Raw genomic sequence first — 24127 nt, forward strand, 5'->3', positions numbered from 1 at the left:
TTGGAAGCCTTGAAGCTGGACGTCTGAGGGAGGCGTTGTGGAAGGCTAGCCACAGGGCTTCCTGCCAGCATGGCTGCTTCCCACAGCAGGGCGGAGAACATGCCAGAGGCAGAAAAGAAATATCCCCAAGTCAAGAGGGCTTCAGCAAGGAGATGTGAAAACACTCCAAACACATCGTATTCATTTGTTCAGTCGGTTTATTTTATATACCTGAGATCAGGGCTTCCCGATTCCCGTGCACATTTATAATAAGAGAGTCTACAAACAAAGACATCCCCCCAGAGGCCTGGGAAGCTCTGTTTACCTCAATTTCGGTTTCCTTCAGCATAAGACTCGAAAAGGAAAATTCCAAAGGTAACGAATGAATTGAGAGTTCTCACAGAGCAGGGCTGAGGATGGGTTGGCTGATGTCAGGGAAGGTCATGGAAATGGAACTGGGGATGAGGGAGAGGAACTTGAGGAAGGGCCCTCAGCAGGGGGCAGGAGTGGGGAGAGCCATGCTGTCCAAGAGAGAAGGGAACCTGGCCCTCATGTGTCCCGTAGTTCGTCTCCTGGACACACGTCTCCTTGCTCTTTGCCAGGCTCAGCCTTGCACTTCAAATCTCATCTTGAAAATCCACTTCTCTAGAAAGATCTCCTGGAGAGCCTTACTCCAACCTCCATTCAGGTGGGGGCTTACGGCACCGGCTCCCCACCATGGAGCTTACCCTTATTGCTGGTTGGAGCTCTGCATTGGACAGGGATGTGTTTCCACCATGCCCATCTGTTTCCAAGGACCCAGGACCAGCCAGTTCTTCCTACTGCGAGTGATGGCTGTCAGGGTGGTTCTGTTGGGGCTCACACAGCTAACAGTAGTCAGCTCTCCACTTCCCGAACCACCACATCACTGTCGCCTCTGGAATTTGAGAACTGAACCCCCCAGCCTTCCAAGTTTGGATTTCACTGAATTAATACTTTGAAGAAGCCAATGTGCTGCCCCTCAATTGTCATGGAACAACGTTTTATGTCCTTCTAGAACTGTCTGCCATAGGAATCTTTGGGTGCCAGGCTGGAAGGCCACAAAATATATACATATATATAGTAAATTAGAGTTTCTTCATTCTGAATCTCACAGCATCAACTTGGTGACCATGGAATTCAGATCTCCTCTCTTATCAGTAAGGAAGTAGTGGCAGTCTGTGGTTAGAGATAAGGAGATAAGGAAGTTCTGTGGGCTTTTGGCATATCATTCTTGAAGTTTTAACCTTCATGTCATGTCTTTCTCACTCTGGCAGAATAAAGCACAAAAAAAAAAAGAGTAAAGAAGCTATAATTTGTTCCCCCAAATTCATGCAAGAGATTAATCTCCAAAGTCTTCCAGTATTAAGTTTTCATCCTTTGGAATGGAAATTTAATCTGACTGTGGTGTTTAGAGACAGGACTTTTGGGAAGTGGTTAGATTAGGTTAGGTCATTATGATAGAGCCCCCATGATTGAATTGTGGTGGCTTAATAAGGTGAGGAAGAGAACACAAAGACACAGAAGTATATATTTGTTCCTGCCATGAAGTGATACAGCCAAAGGGGGCCCTTGACCAAACCTGTGCATACTGTTTAGATTTCAGCTTCCAAAACTCTAAATTAAATAAAACTCTTTTCTTAATAAAATAGTCTGCACCTGGTATTTTATTATAGTAAGGAAAAGCTGACTAATACAGAAGAGAAACTTCAAAGCAAGAATATTAAACAAATAGTTTGCCTGGATTTTGACAATATCAGGAATGAGAGGAGTTGTTGGAATAGCAACCCCTGAATGGAGATTGAAAACACTCGCCTAAACCCTCCCTGAAATACCTCTTCCATTGAGAACTTTCTTCTCTACTTAGGGACCATGGAGTTCTTGTCCAGTCTTTGTTTTCTACCACCTGATGATCTGATCATCCTCTGCTACCTTGGCTGGCCTCTAGTCCCTCCTTTCCCTTACAGGAGGGCACCTCCCAGATTGGCTTATAGCTTCTCTCCTGTTCCCTTGTCTCCCCAATCATCTCATCTGACCAGGGGGTTCAACTCCCTGAATCTCCCAAACTCCATCTCTCTTAAGTCGGCCACCGTGAATTTCCAGATTGGAGCTCCTGCAGGCAGGGAGTCCCACCTGAATGTTATAATTGCCTTGGGAGTTTAAAAAATTCCAATGCCCAGGACATATCCTGAACCAACTGAATGGATAATTTTTGGGGATAGGACCTAGGTATGGAATGTCAAACTTACTTCTTTACTTACACCCAAAACTAATTCTTTCCCAACTCATCTTCATCTAGTCATGGAAACACTGTCTTTCCAGTTCATTCACTGAAAATTCTTACAATTATCCCTAATTTTCCCCTTTGCATTTGCTGACTGTGTGTCAATTAGTCCATAAACCCACTCTGTTCCCTCAACTATGTGACTCAGGTATGTGTCTTATTTCTGACTGTACAGCTCTTACCCTCTTGAGGCTGTTCTTGTTTCTAATTTCTGTTACAGATGCTGTGCTAAGACAGGAATGGAGGTCTGGACTGGTAGGAAGGGAAGTCTAGGTAACATTTTCCCCTCCTGGCCCTCCACCGCTGGCCCTCTTGAATTTGCATCCCAGCCTGGCTGGACCCCAGATGTTGATTATAAGGATGCTGGTGTGGCATCCTTGTATTTATTTCTATATATTCATTTATATGAGAGCTGAGGAGTCCTTCTTTGGAAAGTGAGACTGGGATCCCAATTCCCACTGAGATTGGAAGTTATAAACTATGATGACCTTGATGAAGGTCATATTTCAGGAAAGGTAACAGCAGCTCTGGAAGGAAGCTTACCATAACATATTTATAGAGGAAGCAGGGACTGCAGATGCTGGGTACGGCAAGAGGCTGGTCTAGAACTCCCTTAGGCCAGTTTTTGGTGATTGTTAATGTATGTATTCTTGGATGTGTAAGTGTGCATGTGTAAGTGGGGCATAAATTAAAAGGATCTATGCACTCAAGGGTATAGGAAGCTTTGCAGGGAGACCTCACCCGAGTGAGCATAGAAGACAAGAATCTTCTGCCTCACGGGAGTTGCTTTTGGGAAGTAACTTCACAAACGTCTCCCCAGGGCTGAGTTTCAGCTGCATAACTGAGGGACACTTGTGCTGGGTATGTAATGCCTTACACACTAGCAGACACATACCTCAGCAGGTTCCTGTCTTTCAAGAGCAGAGGATGGTGTCCTGCAGGCCAGCTAGGGCTATTGTGGTGGCCAGTGGCATTGCTTCTACCAGCAGAGGGGCATGTGAAGAATGGCAGCCTTGGCCAGAGGAAGTGGCGTGCCAAATCTTAAGGCAGTGCTAGGTGGACGGGTTGGGCTCAGGGGCTGGGAATTATGCTCTGCCATTTCTACGGGCTGCAATATTCATTATGGAGTACAACGTGGACATGTAGTGGTCCTCAGCAGATTACTGGAACTCTTCAGGGATAGAGTGCTTAAAGGATTGGACTACACCCAGCTAGGCCGAAGGGTGCTCCAAACTCTCAGAAGTGGGGTACACTGAAGTGGAAATAACCTTGGGTGGAGAATAAGACACTGGGACTAAGCTAGATAACACCTTGGCTGAGGTTCGCTTGCACAGTATGATTTTCCTTCACGTTGCTCCCATCTCGTCAGTCCAATCCACTTTCAGCACAACTGTCAAGACTCTTTAAGGCAAAATGCTTTGTTCAAGTCATTAATACTTCTCAATCTTGCCCCCAACCCACAGAAACAAACAACAGCAACAATAAACTCTCCAACTCTGCCTGCATACATGGTTCCATTTAATTTTTTTTTTTTTTTGATACTGGGATGGAACCCAGGGACACTTAACCACTGAGCCATATCCCCACCCCTTTTTATTTTTTTATTTAGAGACAGAGTCTTGCTAAGTTGCTGAAGTCCTCACCACAGTGCTGAGGCAGGCCTTGAACTTGCGATCCTTCTCCCTGAGCCTCCCCAGTGGCTGGGATTGCAGGCATGCACCAGTGCACCCAGCTCAACTTAGCCCTCTTTTGACTTCACAGCAATGGGAACATGATAGGCACTCAGTAGAAACGGTGCTTAGAATTCTGAATTAGGATCTTTTCCCAGGATAGTGAGACACAGTCCAGTCCTCTTCTGATGTTGGGCACTGACAGTGAGTTCCAGCTCCCAGTGGGTCACATGACCATCAGGGGAACACCAGCCCTCCACAGAGTCCTGGCTGCTGAGCTGTGCTGTTCAGTGGATCAGGTGCATTCAATGAATTTTCCACTTAGGAAAGTTTCAACTGATGAAGGGTTTGTTGGGACCAAAGCCCATTATGAGTTAAGGAATGTGTGCACGTATCTCCTCTGGTTTGCACCCATAAGCCCCCATGAGTGGGTAGTCCCAGGGCTATTTCCTACTGGACTCATTTACTCCCAGGTCCAGCTGAAGAGAGGTACTGACCCTTGCTTCCACGTGTTCCGAAACCTCTTGCCCTTGGATTGTGCTCCTGGGTTTCATGTTCTCTGACTTGTTGTAGCTTGGATCCTGCTAGTCCTTCCCACAGTTCTCAGCCAGATGTCCCCTCTTCCTCCTCTTCCGTGTTCCTGTGGCTCCTGGTATTTTTTAATGACATTTTATTACTTTCCAGCTTATGTTCTTACAACATGGACGCACAGCTCATTTCCACTTATTAAGTATAAACCCCACGCAGGCTGAGGCTTGGCTTGTGTGGCTGCTTTTCCCAGCAGGACCGGTGCTGTGTTAGAGGAAATATTTGTTCAATCAAAGAAGAAATAAAAACCAGCAGAAGGAATGTTTCTATTTTCCCTGCTCCTCACCACTGCCTCACAGGGCGCTAGGTGAGGTGTTTTGGGGCGAGAGGGCAGGAAGGAGAGAACAGCTCCCATCCTCACAGGTGACTAATGCTTTCCAAAGGAAGTGAAAGATTTGCAGTCATTACTACTTTGCAAAGCTTTATTTTCCCACTTTGGGGCCAGCCCTCCGATTTTGCAATCTGAAAAATAACAAAAAGCAAGCAGTATCTGGATGGCAGTCCCCATGGTCTCCAGGGCTATTTTTAGGTCATTGTAACATGGTTTTAGCAGTGAAATGCTTCTCCAGCTCAGAGTTACTGCAGTTTTTCTCTGACTCATGGCTGTTTCTCACGCTCCCTGTGCCCACAGCCCGTGTTTTTACCTCATTCCTACTCCACCATTTCCCTCATTTGACCATCCAAATCGGCACACCTGACAGCTGGCCCATTGCCACCGCCCAGCAGCGTCTCCATGGGTATCCACGGTGTGGGGGACTTGCTGATGGTTGTCTGTGGCCACAAGGGCCCATGGGCCCCTGCAAGATGTGAAAGGGTGGAGATGGCAGGCAAAAAAGAGTCCAAGGTCCCCTAACCAGAGAATGGACAGAGATGGGGAAATTTCCCCCAACGGACCAGCATAAAATGACCTCAAATAAGCTGATTTGATTTATTCTAGCAGAAATGGAGCAGGATATACAAGTGCTGATTTAGTACTTCTCATCAATAGCAAGGACCAAATCATCCCAGCTTCCCAGCAGCAGGGCCCACCCTGCTGGCCCCAGGGCTCCATCCCTCCAATCGCTGGCTCCATTACCATTACTTTAGTGTCCCTCCAAGCACAGAACTGGGAACAAAAAAGCATCAAGAACGGTTTTTAGGCTGCAGAGTCTGTTCTGGCTGCCCAGCCACCAGCACTTAGCTGGGTGATTTTGCACATGCTGGGAGCTGAACAAGTGCCTGGCCCTGGGAATGCAGTGGGTAGAGAACTGAGTCTGGAGATAGGAGACCTCGGTTTACGTTGACCCAGATCCCAGCTTTGCGCGTCCCCCCACCTCTGCCGTATGACCTTGGAGCTCCAATTTTTCAATGTCAAGTGCATTTAGTCAGATTTACATTTCTGTGACCAAAATACTGGACAAGAATAACTTAGAGGAAGGAAAATTATTTTGGTTCATGGTTCCAGTGGTTGAGCCCCTACTTGGCTGAGTCCATTGCTCTGGGCCCAGAGTGAGGCAGAACATCACGGTGGCAGGAGAGATGGAGGAAGGCTGCTTCCTTCATGGTAGCCAGGAAGCAGAGGGGAGAAAAGGGGACCACAGCGAAGATGTACCCTTCCAGGGTATGCTCCCAGGGACCCACTCCCTCCAGCCATGCCCCAGCTTTGTACACTTATCACCCAGTCAGTCCACTAAAACTGAGATGGACTCTTTAGGGTACCACTCTCTGTCCGATCATCTTACCTCTGAACACTTCTGCATTAACACAGGAGCTTTTAAGGGACACCTCATATCCAAACCACAACGCCAGGAGATCTCTAAGTCACCCGCTGCCATTCACACACTCTGCTTTTATTTGTGGTTGGTCAATATTGTCATCTGTAACTACCATCAGCCCCCCTGCAGTTCCACAAACGCCAACATCGTATCCACTTTATTCCTCTTCAGTCTAATTTCCACACTTCAGCCAGAATCATCTATTTTTTCTTATGTAAACCACAACATTTAACTTCTCTTCTTAATAGTTTAAAAGTCCAAATCCATTGTTGTGACTCATGACCTAGCTTTGCCCTGTCCCCCAATTCAGCTGCACCCCCTGATTCCCTGGCCCTACGGAGCTGTTCTTCCCTCTGTCTGAAGGTCTTTCCATGTCTCTTATGACTTATTCCTACTCCCTCTTGGGTCTCAGTTAGAAAAACCGTTCCCTTTAGAAAACCATTCCTGAGCATACCTGTGCACCCAGGGCTGGTGCGGTCTTACCACTCTGCCTTCCAACTGTCTGTTCACACTTCTCTTCCCGAGACAGTCCCTAAACACAGCAGACCACCTGTATCTGGTCACATCCTTGGCATCAGCACAACATGGACAAATAACTGAATGGACATTGGAGGTGCTCACACCCCATTCCCCCATTGCATCTTCTTCCCCAAACCCCTGATCCTCTGCATCATAGGAACTTGTGCCCAGGTACTGACAAGCCAAGACTCCCTGGGCACTGCTTTTCATCATTATGGCCACTACAATAAGTGCTCTTCAGGCCTCCAAGAGGAAAAGAAAATCAAGGTTGGATCTGTGAGTCGATGATCAACTTTCAAATCCTTAGGTAGAAAAAGGTAGTGTGCTAAAGGTGCTTAACTTAAAACTCCAAAAATTGCACTTGGTCCAAAAAAAAAATTGAAGTCTACAAAAGATAGAATGTACAAACGGATGCTTTCCACTCTCATTATCTTCAGCACATAAAATAGAGAGAAATATCTTTATGTGCATATACTCTAACCTCAATCCAGGTCCCCTCTATATTGAAGAATTTATTCCATGGTGTTAAGTCACATATAACAACAATAAGGCATGTACCCTACCACAGTCCAGTCTTATTCTATGGTGAGACATTGCTATGGATCACACAAGTTTTTCTCTGCAGAATCCATGAACACAGTGCTGGTCCTCAGCCTAAGCCCTGCTCTCTAAAAATGTCCTTTGTTAAAATGCAAAGGCTCCCAAGGCTGAAAAGCAGTCAAAACACTGGGGTCTGGAGATAGATTTCCTTAGCAAGTGTTTTTGTTAAGATGAAAGAGCAAGAAAGACTTTGGGCATCCCTGGAAAAGAGCCATGGAAAGTGGACAGGAACATTAGGGAGAAACCAGCACCTGAGTTATGACTGCCAAGCTTATTTGCTCTAAAGCAAAGTCTGCGGAAATCCACCAGGTAGGCGCTGTTGGAACCCGCGTTGTTGGGCATAGGCTCTCCCCCTCTTTCTCCTGCTCCTGTTCTCGAAGCTTCCATCCCTGACAGAACTGCACTGGATGAACTCACCCCCTGTACAGGGACTGAGAGGTTCTCCAGGTGAGAAGAGCTTATGCGAGCCTAGAGAGGAACAGGATCATTCTCCAGTCTGCAGGTCTCCTACTTGGTGTGGTCCCTCTGGTAGGAGCTTGCAGCTGGATGGGAAGAGCAGCAAGGGAGCTTGCCTGTCACTAGGTGGAGGTCAGGCACATTGCCTGATTACAGACTGGGGCAGCATTTCTGAGTGCTGGTGTCGCCAGGTGGCTGAATGATGAAATCTAGGCCAGCTACTTGATTCTCCCCCGCCTCCCGTGAGGCCATTCTGCAGGACCCTGGGCAATCGTCCCAGGCCCTCCAGGTGCTCCGATGGCAGATGTGGATGCAAATAAGCCCATCAGGACCAGGCCCCAGGAAGGGCCAAAACACACTCCACCTGTCAAATGCCTTTTTAAGATGGAAAGTATTTAGAGGCCTCAGATCATTCAGCCACCCAAATATTTTAATTCCAAATGGAACCAAAGACAAACATTTTCTTGGGAAAGCAACATGTGTGGCTTTGGAAAGATTAATTTTTCATAAGGGAGTGAGAGGAAGTCGTGACTTGCCATGTTTGTGCTCACACCTGCACGTTCATTCCTATGCACGTGAGCATGCCACAGGTGCTGAAATCAAGCGACAAGTATTCTTCTTACCTGGAAGCTTAAACATGGTCAAACCCCCTTTAAACCAACATAAAGAGACTCTGACAGAATGGTACGCTTTTGTGGAATATTCCAGAAGGTCCTGAGCAAGCGTAAGGTGACTTTCTCTGTGCAGTTCTTACCTGGCAGTGTAAGCAACAGTGCCAGCAGCCAACAACGTGATTCCTGTCTTCTTGGATGGATAGTGATGTGGCCTGAGGATGACTTCAAGCAGCGAGAAGGGCAATATGAACGTGTGCTGGAGGAGAAAAGACGGCAGATCATGAGGGTGTCCTGGCTGCCCAAGGTACCCATGATTCTCTCCTCCTTCTCCAGTCTGCCCACTGGCACACTGAAGGCTGGACTTTCCACAGCTGGTTTAAATCACGCTCCTTGGGGGCCCAAGGACCTACAGTGTCTCCCTATTCGCTACCATATTGATCTAAACTCCTCTGTCTGGCTACCAAGGCTCTTTATAATGTGTCATCAACCTTAATGGCCCTGCTCACTGCCCACTGCCACTGCCATCCTCTTCTAACACACATGTGCAAACACACACATGTGTGCACACATGCACACACCTATACATGAAAATACAAGCATGCACACACTCATACATTCTTTCAAATATACAGCGTCCCATGCACATACTCTCTCTCTCTCTCTCTCTCTCTCTCTCACACACACACACACACACACACATTCAACCTCCACAGGAACTAGGCCTCATTCTCCATTGTACTTAGCCTATTTCCCCCACTTCCAACAGTGCTCCGGGTAGGACTAAACTCAGTCACATGTTGCTACATGCAACAGGGGACACAGAGGGGTAAGACATGTTCCCTGTCCCCAGAGCTTGTGGATCTGCACCCCAAGTGTCAGACTGCACGCCGCAGGGTATGATGGTAGAACTGGGTGACCCTCTCTCCGTGTGGACCTTGTCTTCTCTCTCTGTTTTCTGATCCTCTCTGTTCTTTGTGGCCAACGCAATCTCCCAGGATGATGCCTCTGAATTCTCCCCATTCTAGTTTCTCTCACTCAGTTCTGCTGCCATGATATCCTGCACCCTGCAGTCTGGCACTCGGGTTGCAGATCCACAAGTTCTGGGGACAGGAAACACATCTTACCTCTCTGTATCCCCCATTGCACGCAGCACCATGTGACTGAGCTCAATCCTGCCAAGGGCGCTAGGTTCTGTGGGGTGTGCATACACCTCCCTGGGTAACCTTCCCTGCATCACCCCTAGTTATAACCATCTGTTTTCTCACATCTTCCAAACTCTTAAAACTAGACTTGTAAAAATGACATAAGCCAGGGATCCACCTTAGGAGGGGTGGTGTTTGTGGAGACTACTGAAGCTCACCCCTTCTTGGCTTTGGAAACTCATCTGGGAAGGGTCACTGGAGACATTGCAATGCCCTTTCATTTACTGAAAACATGCACAAACCCCTCTGACCACATTCTGTACTTATTGGCAATTTCTAATCGTGTTATAACGTTCTGTTTTTCAGAGTTGCGGTTATTATTCCTCTTTCATTCCTGCACCCCAATTTCCACAGTCTTGGCAGCTTCTTGCATATAAAGCATCTGCTTTCCAGCTCCATTCCACTCCTGATCCTGAGCCTCCAGGTAGCTGGCCTGATCACGGCAGTGCTTAGAGCTCGGGAATGTCACTGGGCTCCCATTCCACGTGTTTGGAACAACAGTCCTCGGCTCCAGGCACTCTTTACCAGCAGGTGCTCAGGAGGCATTCCCAAGAGGGAGTAGGCTCCTCCCAGCCCAGACAAGCTAGCTAGGGCACCGGTAGGTCATCAATATGACCCTCTGATGACAAGAAATGTGACAAGTTTTGATGGGGCAGGGGTGGGGTAAGAAAGATTAATTCTTGGGGGTAGAGAAGGGGTGGCCATCACTGGGTAGAGAAGACTTCCTGGAGGGTGACACAGAACAACTGGGACCCCCATTTTGGTAACAAATCCCAGTGGGACAACATTGCTGACAAACCATGGCTGTTCTGCCCGAGCTTGGTCCCAAACACGTCGATCATTGGATGTGCCAGTGGAACAATGTCCAGGCCAACTCTTTGTGTCCTTCTTTGGTCTGAGTTTAGGCTGCTGCTCATCTGTGTCCGCCTCCAACAAAGGAGCACCGGTGTTTGAGGACACAAGCTCCCAAACCTAACCTCGGGCTAGTTACTAGCTACCTCCGACCTTCCTCCGTCCTTCAGCTTCAGGGCGGTGCTATGAGGACCGGGGCACAGGCCTGCCAAGTACTTAGTCATGGGTCCCGTGAGAGCCTCCAGTGGCATTCACTGTGGATGTCACTATTATCAGTGTGACTGCCATTCTGCATCTCACTGGTGGGCCCAGGGGGTCAAGGCCAAGGGTCTGGGATAGTGTCTGTCCAGGTGGCTGGGTGTCCGCTGACCTGTGGTTTGCAAGAGGCGGCCATGTGCACAATGCTGGACTGTGGGACTGTCCTCCTGGGCAGTCATGGGGGCTTCCTCCCATGGGGGTCGAGGGCACTTCAGTGACTGATTTCCATGCTCCCTTTATCCAGGGGCCACCCTCAAGAGGCGAGAGACAGCATTGTGTGCGCGGCACAGCCATCTGCCTCTCTGCGGGCGTGCACTCTCTGCAGCCAGAAGGAAGCCTCGGCTATTAAGAGCCATTAACAGGCCCATTATGCTGACCACTGATCTGACAGATTTTATTAACCTCGCCCACAATCAGCAGCTCCCTGTTCTCGACATTAATGATCATCTGGAAGAGGATTCCTGTGGAATAATGTAGCATGTTTGCTTTAGGAGCAAATGAGTCTGTGGTGATTAATGCTTTTACAATAAACAACTTGGGAATGCATGGCTGGTCACCTCTTCAAGGAGTCTGCCCTTTGTATGTGACATTCAATTGGATTTCCAAATGAATTCCCTCTGAAGGCTTCTGGGAAATGGACTTCGGTGATGTCATTAGTGATGGGCCATAGGCGGTGGCTTCACACTAGCTGGAAGGTTTTTAGAAGATCCACATTTTCTGGTGGGGGCAGGGTGGGCCTGGGAGACAGGAAGACCCCATTCTGTGAACTTTCTAAATATTGAGCTGCCGTAAGGTGCCAAGAAGGACCGAGGAACCTCCCGGAATTTCAAATGTACTTGAATTTCCACCACACATTGACATCAGTTATATAACCTTTGTTAGATAGCATATTATATTCCAAAAAAAAGGAAGGGAAAAAAATCAGTAAGAGAAAAATCAAATATGCTTTCTGCTTCCAAAAAATCTAATAATTAGGCTGGGATTGACACAAATTAGCATGCTGCCAAAAATTACGGAAAACAGTGACTCACTCTGTATTTCAATTAACAGTTTCTCAGTTTCCCTTATAAACAGTGAAACTGACAAAAATTAATTATCTCAGAGGGGGTAAAATATTTCCTTTCAAAGTAAACAAAGCACCCAGGGCTGAAACAATAGCACATGTAAACAGAGGAATGAAGTTAATGTTTTCTGTCCTGTTTAGGGGGACTTTGCTCTAAGTGTCACCTTTCAAGTGCATTGGTCAGAAGGACAGCGTTGTTCTTTCCCCATCCATTACTCCCGCCATTGTCCCTTCCCCTTCCAGCCTTTGTATAATTTCCACTTCTATCTGAATATCTTGAAGACAGAACCATAAGCATTGATTTAAGTATTAGCAAAATAATTGCACTTGAGATTCTCTGGTGGCAAAATAGCCTTGGAGAGCATTACTAAAATTCACCAGCCCATAAAACATTCTTAAAAGCTTGCATGAGTGAGTGGCAACTTGGAAAGTAATGATAATGATTTAAGAACTTGTTTCTACTCACCCCATAGCAGGAGATAAGTAGCTTTTATAAACAATTTCCCTGCATATGAGGCCAAACTCGGAGTGGAAGCATTTGGCCTGACTCCTGAGAAAGGGGCAAGCCTTTGTCACCGAGATCATCTGTGGAGCCCCAAGTCATGGAGGCTCCAAAGACTGGATCCATAGAGAGGGGAGAGTCACACTCCTCCTAAGAGCACTTAGTTTCCTCCAGTGAAAGAAATTCGAGAAGCTGACACATTTTACAAATCCCATGACAACATTTAAAAATATAATCTCTGCTTCCTTCCTCTGTTACATTTTACCACCAAGCTCTCTCTCTCTCTCTTGTGTTGAGTTGACTGCAGTTGCCACACAGGCCAATCATCAAGGGGCTTCCTTCTTGAATGCCCTGCCATAATACTGTCCACTTCCTGTGTGCCTCACATAATACTGCCCACTTCCTGTGTGCCTCCATGTTCTTGTTCTTCCCTCCGTTCAGGCAACATGTGGATTTGAGAATTAGTTCCTGATACTGGCTTTCCCCAGCTGAAGTCCATTCCTTCAAGTCTCTAAGAGAATGCCTTTGGATTGTTCATGGTACTAACAGATAGATATTTTTAATGAAGTTTTAGTGTACTGACAAAATCTCATCTGGGCACACAGAGGAAGATTTGGGGCTCATAATACATTAGATGTATCTTCTTTTTTAATTTAAAAGAAGAGCCATCACAGAGGCTCTGCAGAGGCCAATACATCGTTAAAACATCAATTACAGTTTCAAACACAAAGATAACAAATGTGGAATTGGAGGAAACACAATCTTGATAGAGTGTCATTATACCCAGGCTTCTTGCGGGAGCGTCCCTTAAGTTTAAAAACTGCATGCAGTAAAGACTTGGAATAATAGTTGCTCCTTAAATTCTAGCAATGAAAGCCCTGGTTTCCGTGCTACCACAAATAATCTCCCTCTTTCTACATTCCCCACACCTCACTTTCTGCCTCTAACTCCCTATAAGACAATGGCGAAGGTCTTGGACACACTTCCAGAAATTTTTATATCTGAAACAAACCATCTATATTCTCTATGTTCCTTATCCTGTAAAAGGCACAATTTCTATTTATGTGAATCTCATATAGGTAAATTCGGAAATGTACCCATGGGCCATAGAGCTTATATTTCTAAGGAGCTTCAAAACAAACACAAAAACGTCCATCTTTGCTACCTGCAGGAGTGTTTTTCAATCACAAGTTTTCAGATGACTGAATTTGCAAACAATTTCTATTCCACTTTCTAGGAACTCACTGGCAGCTCCACCACTGTAATTAAAGAGTCAGTGGTGAAATGCCTGGGGTGGAGGGAGAGGGAGAGAAACACCCACAGCCAGAGCCACAGGCAGGCTTCTCTTTGATCTCCAGATCCACCTAGGTGGGCTGAGCCAGGTTGCCCAGCCTGCTAGCAGAAGTTAAAAACCAACCGTCTTATGTACACCAAGAGTAAGAATGTTTACTACACTTCACTCTGAAATGCACCAAAAAACAAGGTGAATGCAGGCACAGACAGATGGACATATTTATGCTAAGCAGAAAAAGTCAGCTATTAATTGTGGAATCTAAGTGGTGCATGACCACAGGTGCTCACTGTAAAATGCTTTCATCCTTGCTTTATGTTGGAAAATTTTCATAATAAAACCTTGAAGGAAAAGGGAATCGTCTTTATTGACCTCGAAAGAGACATGAATGCTTCACTGGGCCAAGGAGGAACATATACTATCATGTATGAACTTGTACAGGAATTGAACATAGTTACATTGTAACTTCGCAAATCTTCTAGAGAGATTCTAAGTGATCTTTTATTTGCTAACTGTTGTCGTTTGGGTTAACATGTAGTTTGACCAACATCTCCAAGCGTCATTCTTTCTTTTGTTATTATTATTATTTTTATTTGTCTTCGTTGTAGATGGACACTTTCTTTCTTTTTTTATTTTTATGTGGTCCTGAGGCAGGCACTCTACCACTGAGCTATAGCCCCAGCCCACATCATTCTTTTTCAATTGGGAAGCTAGTTGGTTTTGAAAGAGTCAAGCCTAGTTAAAAAAAAAAAAAGTGACTATTTGGGGTTCCATCTCATTCAGGATGAAATACAAGAAAGATTTGGGATTTTAGGATCCTCCAAACAGGACTATATCTGCCTCTTATGGTCTCCTTCCTCTTTATTCACTCTTCTAATGTATCTAAATCCTTTACCTAATTGACCTCTCTCTAGCAATAATATCCTACCCACCCATAATCTTTGACTTATACCTTTATTTCTCTTCATTTGCTCTACTCCAAAACATTCTCCATGGCCTCATATGCTTTCATCTTCCTGAGTTTCAACTTCTGAGCTTTTTATCAATCAGATGCATATTTTGGTACACTACAATCAGGCCAACCTTCTAAAAAAAAGTCGCCTGTTGCTACTCCCCTGCTCAGAAACCTTCCATGGATCCCTATTGCCTCCGTCCGCTCTCTACACTCCTTCCTAATCTGCCTGCCTACCGCCCACAGCACCTCAACACCCCTCCCCACTCCTGTTCAAACTTGATCCCATCATTATCCTGTTGTTACAATGTTTCCTTCCCTAGAATCCTTCCCACTTTTTCATTTTAACTTGATTCTTTAAAGTACTCCTGTACGCCTTCGAGATACCTTTCCATAAAAGATACCTTTCACACATTCACACAAGAATATATAAAAGAAAATTAAGACTCAGGAGGACACTGAAACACGATTCTACCAACCAAAGATTTATAGGTCTGCTATTATGGAGACTCAAGTTCAGCCATATGTTTCCAGAAAGCCAAAGTCAAAAGAGATGAAACCGACAAATCTCCTTTTTAAATTTCTTTTTTCTCTTAGAGAAAACAAAGTTTTTCCTGCAGTAAATAGGTCAAAAAGAAATTTATGCCGTTGTATTGCTTCTAGGGGACACTGAAGTATAGCGATTGCAACAAAGTCCAGAGTTCTAGATTCCATCAACTAAAAACAACATAATAAAACCCCATCGAGAGAAGGGGACCCTGCAGGTAAGGAGATGAGGTTTTAAAATGATGTGGCCCTCTGTGATCGGAACAGCAGTTGGACTCCATAAGCAGGATCCTCCCTACCAATATTTGGGTTCCAATGGTTAATTGGACACAAGTGGAGATCTTGTTCTCTGTTGAAAGCCTGGTGTGCAGGTGTGATCCACTGGAGGCCAATGCATGGAGAAATTTTAAGTTTCCTCTGCTCCCTGGCTTCCTGCCTGCTTCTCCTCCCCCACCTTCAGATTGCTCTGCAGTCCCCCTGAAGATGCCACTCCCTCCTTCACCACTGATAAGTCAATTATCTCCCCCACCCCACTGTGTGAAGCTCATTGACCTCCAGCAAGTGTCCTCTGGCTTTGGCCATTTCCTTCATGTCACACCAAGACATCCGCCTGCTAATAACTAAAAAGTCTTCGAAGACAGAAGGAACTCAAGGCCTGGGGCTGTCACCACTTTCTCTCCAGTGCCCAGCACAGAGCTTAACCTACTCTGACCACTTAAAGAATTAGTGGCATTGATGTGGGAGTCCATGAAACAAAAATGGAGCAGAAGGGAGAGAGGTCCTCTTCATAGTCCCGGAAGCCAACTGGGACCCCGTCCTGTGACAGCGGCAGCCACACGTCAGGTCCCATCCAGGATGGCAGGGTCACAGAATCAATCTCCATCCCAGATGGTCGTCTTTGCCCTTCCTTGTGGCTAAAGATGAAGAAAGTGTCTTACAGGGAGGTTACAGGGAAGCTTCTGAGTGACTGTGACTCCTGGGAACCACCAACGGTGCCCCAACCACGACAACTGAATAGTGGACCCCCAAAATGGTGTCACTACAGAGAAGCTGACAGCCCTGAGGGACCTGGGAGGCTATGCAGCCAGCAGGGTCCCTATGTCCATCTTGGGACTCCCTGGCCTGAAGGCCTCCATTCTGAGGCTGGGCCAGGAGAGACAACTCCCTCCCCACCTCCAGCTTTGGGTACCCTCCCCTTCGTCATGCGACCCTCCTCCATGTGTGTTGGCCTGGCTCCACGCAGAGACTTGATTTAAAGACAGAGACAGAGGGGCAGCTCTGAAGAAAGCTGCACCAACTTGGAGGGAGGAGACTGTTCTTTTCACCAAAGAGGAAGTGCAGGGAGCCGGGGTTTGCCCTGGCTTTGGTCTTAAGGCACCATCCGTTCCTCTCCAGATATGTCATCCTCATGTCTGTGAAGAGCTCAGATGTGTAGGCAGCTGGTTTCCCTGAGAGATGACAGTGACTCAGGATAGCCCCCTCAAAACACAAGCTTGGAGCTCCGGACCAAAGTTCCAAACCCTCCACGTGGCGGACCCCAGGAGAGACTAGTTTCCACAATTTCTCTTTCCTGCTTCCTCTCCCTGGTAGATTTGCAGGCTCTACAGGGGCTCTCCAGCTGCTCTGCAGGAATGGCAGTTGCTGCTGGGCATGGTGGCGCAAGCCTGTCATTCCAGCTGCTCAGGAGGCTGAGACAGGAGGATTGAAAGTTCAAAGCCAACCTCAGCAACTTAGGGAGGTGCTAAGCAACTCAGTGAGATCCTGTCATCTCTAAATAAAATACAAAAAAAGCACCGAGTTTAATCCCCAGTATCCAGAGAGAGAGAGAGAGACAGACAGAGAGAGAGAGAGAGGGGCAATTGCTCACTGGTGGTTATAATCAGCTGATTCAGGGTTACTGTGGTACTGTGGGGGGGGACACATGCTCTCACTGTGGGGGTCTTGCCAATGGAGCAGGAAATGGTTGGAGTGAGACAAAAGATAAGGGGAACTTTTCCTAGGAAATGCTCTCATTCAATATCCATCAAATATCTCCAAAGAAGGGTTTTGACTCAGCAGTATCACCAGTTGAAAAGCATGTAAAGTATCGTCTTTGTCGTCAAAGAAATATTAATGAACTGAAACTTAACTTTATGCTGTGTCACTCTAGGACCAGGCTGGTCCTAAACAATTATGTAGTGGGGAATCTGAACAATGTGAGGCAGAAGTAGGAGCAACCAAAGAAAACAAGCCTTTGCTCAACTCCAAGAGCTACTCCCCTTTCACAGGGCTCACTGGGTCCAAAAGGTCATTCGTGCAATCCTTTTCATTGGTCTCCCAAAGCCAGGTCTGATCAATCCCATACTGTGTCACCAAGTTGTATTTTGTTATTATAAAGTAAACATGGATTTTAGTTAACTACATATCATAGGGACTTTTTCAATTATGAACACTTTTTCTTCATGAAAATCCCAAACCAAACCAACAACAGTGATAGAGGAAAAAAATGAAATAAGGGTGGGCTGGGGATGTGGCTCAAGCGGTAGTGCGCTCTCCTGGCATGCGTGCGGCCCGGGTTTGATCCTCAGCACCACATACAAACAAAGATGTTGTGTCTGCTGAAAACTAAGAAATATAAAATATTAAAATTCTCTCTCTCTCCCTCTTTCTATCTCTCTCTCTCTCTAAAAAAAAAAAAATGAAATAAGGGCTGTGGTTAGGATCTCAAACTAAAGATGTCCAGGAAAGTGGCAGATGAATGAATTTGGCACTCAGAAGAGAAATCTACCTGGAGACAGGGATTGGGGAGTCGTCAGAGTGTAGATATATCCTCTTTTTTTTTGGGGGGGGGTGATAACTGGGTATTGAACCCAGGCACTCTTAGCTACTGAGCCACATTGCTAGCCTTTTTTATTTTGAGACAGGGTATCACTAAGTTACTTAGGACCTTGCTAAGTTGCTGAGGCTGGCTGCCTTAAACGTGCAATCTTCTTGCCTCAGCCTCCTGAGTCACTGGAATTACATTCATAGATAGATCATTTCTAAGGGGCAGAAGAGAAGATGACTTGGAGAGAGTGTGAGAATGAGTGGAAGAATAAAGGATCTGGGAGTAAACACTGCAGAATGCCAGCACTACGTCAGGGTTTCTGAACATCTGCACCATCGACATTTTAGAACAGATCATTCCCTGTGTTGGAGGGCGGTGCTGTGCATTGTAGGGTATTAGCAGCATTCTTGGCTTCTACCCACTAGATGCCAGTGGCAACCGTGCCCCAACCCTTCCCCCGGTTGCACCAATGACGACTGTCTGCAGACATTGGTGAAAGTCTTCTGGAGAACAACACCTATCTTGGTTGGGTGCTCCTGATTTATAGGGCAAGCAAAAGAAGAGCATTTTGTGAAGGAAACTGACCAAAGCGGAGAGAAAGTGCGGAATTAAGAGATGGAAAGAGGTCATTTCAAGAACGATGTGGCCACAAGTGTCCCATGTTATGGTTTGGATATGAGGTGTCCCTCAAAAGCCCACAGGTGAGCAATGCGAGACAGTTCAGAGAAGAAATGATTGGGTTGTGAGAGTCTTACCCCATCAGTGATTTAATCTCCTGATAGGGATTAACCCAGTGGTAACTGAAGTGGTGGGCGTGGCTGGGGGAGCTGGGAATTGGGGTGTGGCTTGGGGTAGGTATTTGTATCTGGAGGGTGGAGTCTCTGCTTCCTGATCACTAAGGGAGCTGCTTCCCTCTGCCACACTCTCTGGCCTTCTATGGTCTAAGACCTCTGGAAATTGTGAGCCCTCAAATGAATCTTTTCTCCTCTACAGATGTTCTGGTTATATCTTTTAGTCACAGCAGTGAATTAAACCCAAGTTGAAGACATAAGCAGCAAACACACTGGATGAACAACAGACAAGCAGACTGTTGCAAACTCACTCCTTGAATTCCCAAATGGTTTGTCCTTCCTCCCAGGCTGAGTCCTGCATCTCTTGCCCACTCCTCTGGACCTTTGGGGTTCAACCTGCTGTCTGTAGTGTTCTTAGACACAGAGCCTGGAGCAGGAGACTGACTGGGGGACATCTCCAGGGTTGCCACCATTATCTGCTCCACAAATCACAGGGGAGAGCAGAAATCTTAGGTTTGTACATATATAATCTGGGAACCCACATGCAGAACAGATTGGTGCTGCTCAGAACCCTCCACACTCCTGAGAGCGCATGCCCGGGGCATTGACCCAAACCCCCTGTCACCGAGGACCCGGGCACACTTCCTTTTCATGGTCTTCTTAGGAAAAACAAAACAAAATTTCTCCAAAGATGACAAAATTCCTTCTCATCAGAGAATCAAACAAACAACATTATCAAAAACAGAAATGTTGTTTTTTACGAGTTCATGTACAAACTCGTAAACACACATGTCTTTGCTCCTGAGGGGTGGTGTGCCCCGCAGAGCTCTCTGGAATACCCCTCTGAAGTCATCATGCAGTTTTGGGTTTCCAAACTCAGAAGACAAAGAAAATGAGCAGGAGGGGGTTTTTATCTTTTGTTTTTGTTTTGTTTTGTTTGCGTGTGTTTCAGCTTCCAAATCTGAATTTTCACTTGTAAAATCTGCTCCTAAAAAGGGAAACGAAATTCTAAAATCTCCCCTGCTTTTATGAGGCTTGTTTTTCAACATAAGAGGGTCCTTGATTACTATGGAACTATAAAATGTTGGGTTCTATGGCCGCCACCAAAGAACAGGCTGTGTCTTTACTTGTGGAGTTCCTTGTTCAAGGCTCCCAAGGGTCACTTTCCACACACAAGCCGAATGTCCCCATTAGTGGCCACTTTGCCCATAGAAGCCCTTGGTTGCTATGTCAAGCATCTCTCCTGGAAATAATGGAAGGAGGGAAAGTGACCCCTCGAACACTTTCACAGAGAGAAAAAGAAGCTGCTTCTACCTCCCACCATTTCTCCCACACTTTCTCTTTCATTTGGTCACCTCCACCACCATTTCCTCATCCGTCTTCTTAATATCAGTCTCTGCCACTATTGTTCCCTGATTCAATGGCTTTTTGAGTGGTCCTTGGTTCCAAGAATGCACAGTTACCCAAGTAACACCTGACGGTGGAGAGTGTCATCCTGGAAGTGTCTGCCAGAGAGCATCCACCTGTGAGCCGCAGCCCACAGCACACCCGATTCCTCCTTCAATACGACAGATGTGATTGCCACAACTCTGCATTTCCTTAGACACAAATCATTCGCTAACTTACCACACGTCTCAGATATAACTACCCAAGGTCCTATAGATATTTTAAGGCTTTCCTCATTTATAACTTTTTCTACAGTGCATACCCCAAAATTTCAAAGCATATATGTGTCACCCACAGCTTCTCAACAGGGATGCTAAGGGCTTTCCCTTGCCTTCAATGCTCCCATGGCCCCGGCACACACTGGGATCGGTCAAGGGCACAGATAAGCTATGAGAATAAGAGAAGCCTTTGATCATTCTCTTGAGTAACCATCTTTGTGAAGCACCTGTGACGTGCAGGTGCTGTGGATGAAAAGGTGAGCAAATATGGCCTCTGTCCTTGCCATTGTCATATGGGTGGGATTAAGTCTATGGCAGATGGTCAGGGAAGGCCATCTGAGAAGGCCATGTTTAAGCTGAGTCTTGAAAGACAAGAACCATGGAAGGGGGGGGGGGGGGGCATTCCAGGCAAGAAGGACGGCATGTGCAAAGGTCCTGGTGTAGGAAAGAGCTGCGAGGTTTGCAGGAACAGAGGAGAGCCAGGAACAGCTGGAATTTAGAAGAGAGAACTGTGGCCTGAGTCTGTGGCATTAAACTTGATAAACCAGGTTTATTAGCCCAGTTGGCTGCTGGGAGTTTATGTTTTATTCTGAGTGGAATGGGAAGCCTCAGATAAGGATTGGGAAGGGGGCTAGTAACTCCCTATCTACTTTGCTGCTGTATGGAGAAGGTAAAGAATGGAAGCTGAAGCCATCCTGCTTCCAGAGAGGTCTCAAGGTAAAGGAACAAGATGGCCTGATCTAATTTGCAGGAATAGAAGGGTTTGGGGTGGGGTTCAAGGCACCTCTGTATGCAGAGTCTTCTCATCAGGAATTTGGGCAACTAGTGTAGGCTGGGGGACAGAGGACTTGAGAATTGTTTAGGTTAAATATTTCATGGGGGAAATCCCAGTTTAACAACAGAACCCACAATCCAGGACGCTCCTCACAAGAAACCCCGGGTGACTCTGGGTTTTTTTTGTACACACCTTCTATGCTGATGGTAACGGCCAAGAAGTCAATCAAGTAATCCTAGGGCCACTAACACCCAATCCCAAAACTTTAATAATGCATCAGAATATAGAGAAATACAAATGTATAGCTAATTGTCACAGTACCCAGCAGGGAAGGCAGGCACTTTGATCACCTCCAGCGATAATGTCATGAACAAGAGCTTTTTCTTAATTGCCAGAAGCCCTGAGGGCCTCTCCTCCAGGGGACAGCTGCCAGGATCAGAAAGAACAATCCACCAAATTCATCCACAGTCGCAATCAGAATTACTAAATAAAAGCCTGGGAATAAGCCTCAGAAAACAGGGACCCTGTCCCTGAAAACGAGATGAACAACGTGGATTATTTGGTTTCCCTCCTTCCTTTCACTTATCCCTTTAAAATGAGTATTTTATAAACGGGTATATCCTCAAATGCATTCTGGCCATCCATAAGGCTCTTCCCCAGTCTGACTATGTTACTGGCTGCAATAACTCCTCGAGGGTTAGTTATCTAGTGCACAGATCTGTGCCTTCAACAGTGGTAAATACTACTGGCCCTTTCCCCATAAGCCACCTCCCACATTCACTAGTTGGAATCTGCCCCACATCACTTCTGGTTGCTGTTCTCTTCTCTGAATCAGGATAGGGAGGGTCAGGGAATTAAACGTCCATCCATTTGTTTTGTGGTTTTCCCCTATTCACTTTTTTTTTTTCTACTGATACTGCAGTCCATTTTTATTACAGTAAAAGTTATTTTAGAAATTATAACATGCTTCCTTCACGTGGTGACAGATAATCAGTATCCTTATCTCTAGCCCCTTCCCACCAGCAATCTAAAGAGCCCATGGAATGCCTCAGCCCCAAGTTCCCCCTCTCCCAATTTACAATGTTTCCATCTAGTATTTTAATTCATTTTAGTTTTAGTTTGGGGGTTTTAATTACTTCAAGTTGGACGAGGTGGTTGCCGTCACTTTCAAAATCACATTTTTCCCCAAAGTGGACCTTTAGAAAATTTCCCTAGTGATGGAAATTCATTGTGCCCCTATTTTAGAAAATTCTTTCAGGGAGTAAATAGATTGGCAGTTTGAGGTTTTATTCTCAGCACCTTGAAGCAATTATTCCATCTCCTGGCTTTGTTGCCACTGAGAATTCAACCCTCAGTCTGACACTACTGTGGTCAGGTATTATGGGGAATTTGGTCCCAGGATGCCTCCTCTATCAAAATCTACAGATCTTCAGTCCTTTATACAAAGCGGCAGTATTTGCATAGAACAGTATTTGCATACGCACATCATATTCTTTAAATCATCTCTAGATTACTTATAGCACCTCATGTCCTGTCAATGTTGTGCAAATAGTTGTTCGTAGCTGGGGATGTGGCTCAGTGATAGAGCACTTGCCTAGCACGTGTGAGGCACTGGGTTCAATTTTCAGCACCACATATAAATAAATAAAGGTCCATCAACAATAGGAAACAATGCACAGATCTGTACATTGTTTAGGAAACATTGATAAGGGGAAATGCAAAAGTCAGTACAGATGCAAATTTCTTTTTCCAAATATTTCTAATCGGCCGTTGGTTGAATCTGCAGATTCAGAACCTGCAGCCATGAGACTGTGGTTGTTTAGGAAATCTACTCTGTGAATCTGACTGCATTTAGGGTCTTCTTTTTGTCTCAGATGTCTGCAGTGTCTCACGAGTACCTAGATGAGAGTGGTCTTTCTCTTCCCTTAGTTCTGTGGGGACATATATGTGTGTATATATAAAATCTTGCATGTCTTGACTCTGAGGATCAGTTTTCATAATTTCTGGAAAATCATTAGTGGTTATCTCTTCAAATATTGTCCTTACTTCACTACTTCTGTTATCTCTTCATCTGCTTATTTTGGCTTTTGGGAATTTCCATTATTTTCTTATCTGTAAGCCAAGTACTTAAAAAGATTTTAAAAAAAGAAAAAAAAGCTTTGTTCAATATTTTACTTGTCTTTCTTATAACGAAAGAAGTATTTTTCAGGCCATGACTCCACTATATGGCCAGAAATGGAAGTCACCGAGGACCTCGTATCCTTTGAAAATAGATGACTTCTCCTCCTGCTGTTCAGGATTATGGGCCAGATTCAAAAGGAAGAAAATTTTATAGTGAAGCATCAACAGGGGTTCACTCAGAAAAACAGAAGTCCATCCAGCGACTACTAGGAGCAAGGGCTCTGAGGCTTCAGCAGCCATGGGGAAGGGCGGAGAACCTTCTGATAGAGGAGTTGGATTGTGGGAGCTCACCAGAAAGACACTGTGCACGAATGTCAAATTCTCCATGAACAACCACCATTGATCTCAGCTGTTTGGAGTGTGAGGCGTAGGATTCCTGGGTCTTTGTCTGGATATCACTACTACGGTCCTGTCTGCTTTCACCTGCCACTAGAGAGTAATGGCCTCTCCTTCCCTTTCACACCTCACCAGGTGGGTGACTCTTGCCCAGAACTCTAGGCACTGGAGAATGGAGAAGAGGCGATGGCACCTCCAAGAGGACCACAATTTGGAATGAGTCAACATATATCACTGACAGCACTGTCTGTGGCACATGGAGTGTTTTACTTGCTCCTGATAATGGCGCAGAAGTACATGGACAGTAACCAGGCTTTCCCTGTTCTAAGGAATCCAAAACCCAGAGAGGTTCACTAACTTTTCCAAAATCAGACAGCAAGACAATGGCACAAATGGGATCAGAAATCAAGGTTTTCTGGACCTTCA

At 45.8% G+C, this 24127-nt stretch overlaps 1 protein-coding gene across 7 annotated transcripts in view; it reads right to left on the reverse strand.

Annotated features, from left to right (window-relative positions):
• Positions 1-24127, reverse strand: part of LOC107149251 (androgen dependent TFPI regulating protein) — an 84363-nt gene that overhangs the window by 11219 nt on the left and 49017 nt on the right. For 3 of the 7 annotated variants that reach the window (XM_048799795.1, XM_048799796.1, XM_048799797.1), the window contains exons 5-7: positions 8623-8738; positions 5184-5336; positions 3922-4743 (exon numbers count right to left, since the gene is read on the reverse strand). In XM_048799795.1, coding sequence (XP_048655752.1) covers positions 4665-4743; positions 5184-5336; positions 8623-8738 — 348 coding nt within the window. In that variant the 3' untranslated portion in view covers positions 3922-4664. Of the gene's footprint in view, positions 1-3905; positions 4744-5183; positions 5337-8622; positions 8739-24127 lie in introns of those variants that run through there. The other 4 variants (XM_015494015.2, XM_015494014.2, XM_048799799.1 and 1 more) reach the window with 3 other exon arrangements.

Source organism: Marmota marmota, unplaced genomic scaffold (assembly GCF_001458135.2).
Source record: "Marmota marmota marmota unplaced genomic scaffold, marMar, whole genome shotgun sequence".
NCBI classification, from domain to species: domain Eukaryota; kingdom Metazoa; phylum Chordata; class Mammalia; order Rodentia; family Sciuridae; genus Marmota; species Marmota marmota.